Here is a 7,515-nt window from a genome sequence, read left to right as displayed (position 1 = left end):
TTAAACTTATGAGAGAAAAATATAATAAATTTTATATTTTTTTAATATTATTAATAAAATGACGATTTTACTCATGTTTTTAATAGAAAATTTTAATCGTAATTAGTTAATGAGTAAGACTTTAGATTTTTCAAACTCTGTGACTGTGATTGTGACTTAAAAAATCGCACCTAAACTTGGATGGGACATAGTCCATTGGCCATATTTTTAGGACATTTAAAATTACATGGTTTTATAAAACAGGTAACAGGTAACAGATATTACATTATAGATATCATACACCTAGTTAAATAGCTTAAAATGTTAAAATAGTCAATAGTCACCAGTTCAAACTATTATACCAAAATGTAAGACCTATCTTAATTTTCGAAGTCCTAAATAATGTTAAGCTTTAGAATAAATTTTTTTTTTCTTTCTGACACATTTGTTTTTCAATGGAGTTTCATAATATTAAAAAAAATATATTTTTTTTTGTATGAATGGAGTAGCAATTATTATAATTCATTAAAAAATTATTAAAAAATAATTTTATTGTGACAAGAGAGGTAAAAATATATTAAAATAATATCAATTTTATCGTGTATAACTCAATTTTAGATGAACCAAAATAAATTATAAATATTTTTTTTCTTTTTTTATCAAGTAATTATTTGTTTTATCAGTCTCGTATATAATTTTTCTTATTCGTTTTACAACTCTTACACAAAGATCTTAAGACAAAATCAAGTATAATTATCATGAATGTTTTAAAAATAGAAATATATTCTCAGTATGATGTGATACACCAAACAAAACACAAAGTTTACAAATATAAATACTTGGCATTAGTCTTATCAGTGGAAAGAATCACTAATTGTCACATGTATTTCTTCTAGCGTCCGTCCTTTGGTCTCCGGAACCATCTTTGCTATGAATATACCATTTGCCAAGCTAACACCTGAGAAAATAAAAAATGTTCCTGCAGTATGGAAAATTGTGAGCATTCATATTTAACCAATGTTTATCTCTTAAAAATGCAGTACATATTTGAAAACAATTCACTTAGGAGTTCCAAAATTGATATAATGGGCATTCTACCTTAGGCAAACAGGTGTTTTAGACGGTGAAATATCATAATAGGGTTGTTCCAAGCATGGAACTGACTGTTTCAGATGTTGTATTGTGCAAAACGATTTTTTCAGAGATTTTGTTCTTATTTGTTCCAAAAGCGTTGTAGTCATTCTAAGGAGGAATAGAACTGTTTCAGGAAGGAATTAGGTCATCCCAAGTTTTTGATTTGCAGGACAGGGAACAAGCTCATTCCAAGCATAATGAGCAAGGGTAGAATTGTGGAACCAGCATTTCATCCTTGGAACGGCCGTTTCATCAAGCAAAGCTAAAGAATTTCAGTTATGGTGAAATTGTATATTGATTCCACCGAATAAATTAAAACCCAAACAGAATGTAACGAATTTAGGCTTTCTTTGATGTTTAATAAAAGAACGACGACTTTATGGACGTAGGCATATTACCGACCCACCTAAATTTTATGTGTTTATGATTGATTTCATTGCCATAGATTTTCTCTTTAGTTAGTGCGCAACCCAATTCAATTTCTTTGAAGCTAAAATTCACAACAATATCTGTGGGCTTGTGAGAAAGAGAGAGAGGACAACCTGAAGGACTCCACTCCATCATGAAGTTGAAAGTGTAAGTCATAACCCAAGAGCATGACCAGCAGACAAAAGTCACCAGGCTCCCAGCTGTGGCCTTGACATTCATAGGAAATATCTGAAATGGAAAATACATCCTTGAATTACTCTGCCTAGATTTCATAAATGATACAGGGCCTGGAATGAAGAATTCATTTACCTCGGACATTATAATCCAGGGAATTCCTGACATGCCTACAGAGTTAGCTACAGAAGCACCCTGTTATTGTGGGAATTAGTTTATTCACAAACTAGAAAATATTATAATATAAGAGAAAAATCTGCAGGAAAATTGAATTTAAGTCTCTTTGATGTATTACCACAAAGCCAGTTAGCACTAAAATAGGAGTGAGTCTCTCCAGGGAGGCAATTTCCTGTCCATCTAAACATTATTAGGAATCTGACTTATGCTTTAATATTCTGACTCACTGTCAAAATATAATCCGTTTTGTATACATAATCAATCACTTAGGATGATTATACAAATCCAACATCTCCTATGACGGATCGTGTGTTGACAGTATATCAGACTATTAAACTGGGATGTTGCAATGGAAACTAGAGGAAAAATCAGCAGCGACGAGTGAAGTGGAATGATGTTTGAGAAAATTAGTAAACCTGGAAACAGAAAGCCAATCCGATAAGGAAGAAACAGATGCACATTCCAGCAACTGAAATCTGCAAACATTTGGTAAACACTGCTTATTGAATTGTTAATGAACAACATGAAATGTTTGAAAAAATAAAAAGTCCTTTCCAACCAGGAGGAGCGGTCTTCTCCCTGCTTTATCTATTAATAGGACTCCAACAACTGTTGCTGGAATCTTGGAAAAAAAAAAAGTCTACATAAGAAGATATACAATTTATAAAATCCAGATTTGATTATAATGAAGAGTCTGGCAACTACCGCTACGATAGCTACTATCATACTTCCAAGGCTAGCAGAAACGCCTACGGAAAAATAAGATATTTGAATTAGCATTCTCTTTTATGTTCAAGTATAAATGATATGACCAAATCCGGAAGGATAGTTACCTGCTTTTTTGAATATACTACTGGCATAATATGTCATACCACTGACTCCTGATAGTTGATGCAGGAGCATGAGGCCAACTCCAATCTAAAAAGTTTTAATTCCATGGAATATTAGGAAAATCACGAAACTAAAAGGTGAAAGATTGTGAAAGATCTAGAAAAAAGCTTGATAGGCTCACTATGAGATTATTTGTGTATCTCCTTTGGAACAGCTCCAAAAATCTAGTTCCGTTGCCTTGGTGAAAGGTTTCCAAACTTTCCTACAAAACAATGAAGAATACTTGTAATTCCCTTAAGTCGAACTTGAGTATTTCATTAGTGTTAAATTGATGACTACTTTGTCTATAAGGTATTACGCATATAGGGTCGAACTATCCAGTTAATGGATAAGGATGTAAAGGGCAATGCCCCCAAGCTTGTAAGCGGTGTTTAACCAACTACCCACCCATTATAATGGCATAAATAGGATGCTACCTAGGTTTGAATTTAACTCATGAAAAATTGTTTTAAGATGTTCCTAAAGAACAAAAATCTAGTAAGGTTTAGTTTAAGGATGATAATTCTAGTATATATAAACATATTATTCTATTATCAATTATGTAGCAAATACATTTATTGTAACAACAAAAAGGTAATAAAATATTGAATAATACTGACTCTATTGTCTTATTTTGAATAATAAAGATAAATCGCACGTATTCTTTTCCTATACTATGTGACTATTTGCTTTATTAATCTTGTGTACAATTTTTAAGCCTTTTTCTACAATTATAAAGCGGAAATATACTTGAATATCAGCTGCTTCCTGAGAAATGTCAGCTATCTCTCCCCTGAGGCTTTGCAACACCATCTCAAACTCCTTTTCTCTACCAACTTTTACCTGCAGAAAATGTACATTAATTTATCCTTTGTACTTAGAACTCCATTGCAAACAGCTTTCCAGAACATTATCCTGAATTGAACTCACCAGCCATCTTGGAGACTCGGGGATGAAAAATAAAGTTATAATTTGCAACAGGCATGGAATAGCCCCTGGACAATGTGAGAAAAAGTGTCAATTTTGACTGAACTTGTTACAGATTAAAGTAGCACAATAAAGCAGAAAAATTTATTACCGAGTAGAGCCAATGTTCTCCAAGAAATGTAATTTCCAATGAAGAATACAATTGAAAACCCGAATGTACTCATCAACTGAACACTTAAAAGAAATTAGAGGGCTGGAGCCACTGAACAGTGGCAGACCCAGAATTAAAATTTTAAAGGGGTCAAAGTTGAATAAAATTAAATTATAAGAAATCAATAAAAGAAATAATAAAATTTAAGAGTCAATGTAAAAGTTTAGAGGTTACATTGATATTTTACATTTATTAAACTAAAATTTTTTTAAAGTCAATGAGAGTCAACTTGGGTCTACCACTGCCAACAAATAACATATTTATTGGATTAAATTTTTTGTTACATGAATGAATGCAGTAAATACTCCCCGAAGATCTTTTGGTGTTATTTCTGCAACATATACAGGTACCTATTTCAAAACGAAGAAAGTACTTATCATCAAGTAACACAACTAAATGAAAATGAAATAAAATATCATATCGACAAAACATAAGAGATGCGTTTTGAGTTGTAAAATCAAAAGTAAAATTATAATGGTTTAGATATCCAAAGCGGACACAAAGGAGTAGGCTATTCTAACAGGATGTTACATGATGAAAGCTTTTATTTGGTAACTTGCCACATAAGAGATAAGTCCAATTCCAACCCCTGTAGAAAGTCTTCCCAAATCCAGCCACAGAACATCCTTGCAATGGAACAAGAATTTAGATATCAATTTCATAATCATCTTACTGATGCAATACTGTAGAAGTATGATTATGAAAAAGGACAGGAGGAGAAAAAAAAATTATACCTTCCCGAACACTAGAGCAAACCAGCCAAGGGTACAAAATATTTGAGAGAATAACATTGCCTACTCTATGAGATGAACAAGTCACACATAATGGAAAAAAATGGTTGAGGATTATTGATCAGAGAAACTTGAATAAGACTTACAAGTCTCCTGCCTAATATATCAGCTATCCTGCCACTTAATATGGCACCTATCATTCCTCCAACAGTCATTACTGAACCAAAAACCGAATACTGCGCAATTCAGGACCAGGGTAAGCATGAAACAAACAAGGAAATCAATCCAATATGCAGAGCACTTTATAATCAATCTGATACAATGTTAAATTTGGCATCATCTAGCATTAAATATGCAGAATATTTGTAGGCATGTTAATGAAAATATTCCAGTGCATTTAACTTTAAGCTAATGATCTCTTAAACTCCTAGCCAAGGATGTCCGATATATTCTTGAGGTATAGATTTAAATAGGGATCAGACCAAGGTGAACCATGGTCGAATCGTTGGAACCATCCCGGTTGTTCCACTGTCAAGTTACCTTGGGAAAACCAATCTGTTGATGTCAGTGAAAAAAGCAAATTCATGATAAATTGGATGTCCAGAGCGGATAATATATTATCAGTTAGTGATCTTATTAGATTAATGTGTTACAAATGGTAGACAAACTGAGTTTCGTGAGGGGTGAATGTAACATCCATAGGCTGATCCCTAGCTTGTGAGCTACTGTGATGCACTATGTATCTGAAGCAGAAAATACACTGACAATCGGATCGAGTTATTGGATCAGGTTATTACAGTTGAACCAAACCCTTCACGAAATCAATGCCTCTTACTAGTAGATGGAAACAAGGTGATAAAAGAGGAGAGTTAAAACAGTTAGTACTAACAGCTGCAATTGACAGGCCAAGGTCTTCCATGATGCCAGACTCAGCAGGAGATGAGTAGCCCACCTGCAAAACAATCACTAACAATTAATTTCAGTCAAGGTCAATCGATCGTATGGTTATGCTGCTGTCGAAAAATGGGTAGACTCATATTTGCTAGCTGTAGAAGTGATCCGCACATAAGGTCTATTGATAAAGGGCCCAAAATGTTGGGTTGGAGTAAACCTCTTATGATCCAGTGGCCCAATGACCCACTCTGGTCCAAACATTACTTTAACAGTTTTTGGACCTGAGAGGAATTAGAATGGGCTTTTACTAAGTCTCCTCTTCTTATAAACAGGGGTGGCTTAAAAGAAGCCCATTTCGAATTAAAACTTAAAAACAAAAAAATATACGGAGACCGACTCATTTGTTTATTCGAGATAATGTTTATCCCATCAGAGATATTGTTTATTATTTTAATAATATTATTTATATCATTAACAACCTTTTGATTATATGTGTATCAATTCAAATTCAAACTAAACATTATAGATTTGATCAAAACTTTAGTCAACCCTAAGATTGGCTGAATTCAAATTGAATCCACCTCTTCTTATAAGTCACCTAAGGATGGTTAAATTCATTGGATTTTTTAGATAGTGATGGCTTAAATCCATGGTTTTTGAGATAAACTAAAGTGAAGTAATATGAGAGACTTTCAGAATTTCGTGAATTTATTTTACTTGATAAGATAAAAATAACAATACTTACGGGGTACAAAGAAACTAACATATTATTATGTGATTCAATAATTTTGATTAAAGATAAATAAATAATTAAATCATCTTATTATATAATGATACGTCATTTGATTTATATTTATTAATACACACCATTCGTACATATGGTATTACTCAAATTAAAAAAAAAAAAAAGTATTCAAATATTGGGATTGTATTTCGCGATCAACTCAAAAGACTTCATAAAAATGAAATGGCACACTTCAATTAAAACATCAGGGTAAATATCTTAATTATGGCTCGGTAGCCATGCATGCAAGAACAAAATCGCTTAGCTTATAGGCTTATGCCCGATACTACTTGCTCTACTTACAGCAAATCCATAGCAGAAGAAGCCACACACAGCTACCAAGGTGCTAAACACAAGCACTGCCGTGACAGATGAACCGTGCCGCCGCGTTAACATGTTGTTGCAATCAATTCCAGTAGCATCTGGCTTTGATTCAAGCAAAGTTGCTTGCAGTCCTCCTCCTTCCAGGTTTTGTCTCTCCATTTCTTACTTGCTTTCTCCTGTTAGTGTAATGCAATATCTAGGCACGTCTTATTTTGATTATCAAGCCCATTCTCTTGACTTCTAGGTTCTAGCTTTATAATATTTTTTCAGTGATTTGATTTTGTATATCAGTCAGGATTTGTACTTGTCCAATCAAAGAAGCTCTCATATATTTTGCTTATGATCTTGGTAATGATTTTATATTATTTTTCTAATGCCTTATGACTTTCTTGATCCCCGAAACTTCCAGAGATGGAAATTAAGCCGCATGCATAAGAAAGTTGAGCCCTAACCGCTTCTGATTTTGAGACTCCACCAACCTCGACCTAACATTTACATGCTACTGTTGAAAAGTAGAAAAATTTAAGATAAAACGCAAAATCAGGATGATGCTTCTGATTTTGAGACCTCACCAACTTCGAACCAACACATGCACTACTATTGAAACGCGGAAAAACTTAAGATAAAACGCAAAACCAGGATGATATGATAGTAATTTAATTAATACACACACACACACACACATATATATATATATATATATATATATATATATATATATATATATATATATATATATATATATATGTTATAATTTTTTTATATATAAAGTTACAATTGAGTCAAATCGAGTATGTTTAAACTCAAACTCAAGATATGAACAACTAACTAAAGCTCATTTTGAGAAATTTTAATGAAACCTCTTAAATTATATATTTATC

At 32.7% G+C, this 7,515-nt stretch overlaps 1 protein-coding gene across 1 annotated transcript; it reads right to left on the bottom strand.

Annotated features, from left to right (window-relative positions):
• Positions 1–714: 714 nt before the first annotated feature.
• On the bottom strand, positions 715–7,044 carry LOC123208915 (sugar transporter ESL1-like). Its single transcript, XM_044626556.1, has 18 exons — positions 6,614–7,044; positions 5,522–5,584; positions 4,779–4,868; positions 4,636–4,695; positions 4,462–4,527; positions 4,186–4,251; positions 3,842–3,917; positions 3,694–3,758; positions 3,514–3,606; positions 2,906–2,986; positions 2,727–2,811; positions 2,599–2,642; positions 2,453–2,515; positions 2,310–2,369; positions 2,012–2,065; positions 1,852–1,911; positions 1,656–1,770; positions 715–958 (listed from the first exon to the last, which is right to left on the bottom strand). Exons 1-18 carry the CDS (start codon positions 6,791–6,793, stop codon positions 834–836), a joined length of 1,446 nt encoding a protein of 481 aa, XP_044482491.1. The 5' UTR covers positions 6,794–7,044; the 3' UTR covers positions 715–833.
• Positions 7,045–7,515: the final 471 nt, after the last annotated feature.

This window comes from Mangifera indica, chromosome 2 (assembly GCF_011075055.1).
Source record: "Mangifera indica cultivar Alphonso chromosome 2, CATAS_Mindica_2.1, whole genome shotgun sequence".
Lineage (NCBI taxonomy): Eukaryota > Viridiplantae > Streptophyta > Magnoliopsida > Sapindales > Anacardiaceae > Mangifera > Mangifera indica.
Note: the sequence above shows the minus strand (reverse complement) of the source record. Positions and strands in the feature narration are given on the sequence as shown.

Excerpts from the sequence above, each read along its gene's own strand:
- LOC123208915 (XM_044626556.1), bottom strand. The coding sequence starts at position 6,793 with ATGGAGAGACAAAACCTGGAAGGAGGAGGACTGCAAGCAACTTTGCTT. Across the intron at positions 2,516-2,598 it reads TGATAGTAGCTATCGTAGCG|ATTCCAGCAACAGTTGTTGG; the intron begins GTAGTTGCCAGA and ends TTTTTTTCCAAG. Across the intron at positions 2,370-2,452 it reads GGAGAAGACCGCTCCTCCTG|ATTTCAGTTGCTGGAATGTG; the intron begins GTTGGAAAGGAC and ends AAATGTTTGCAG.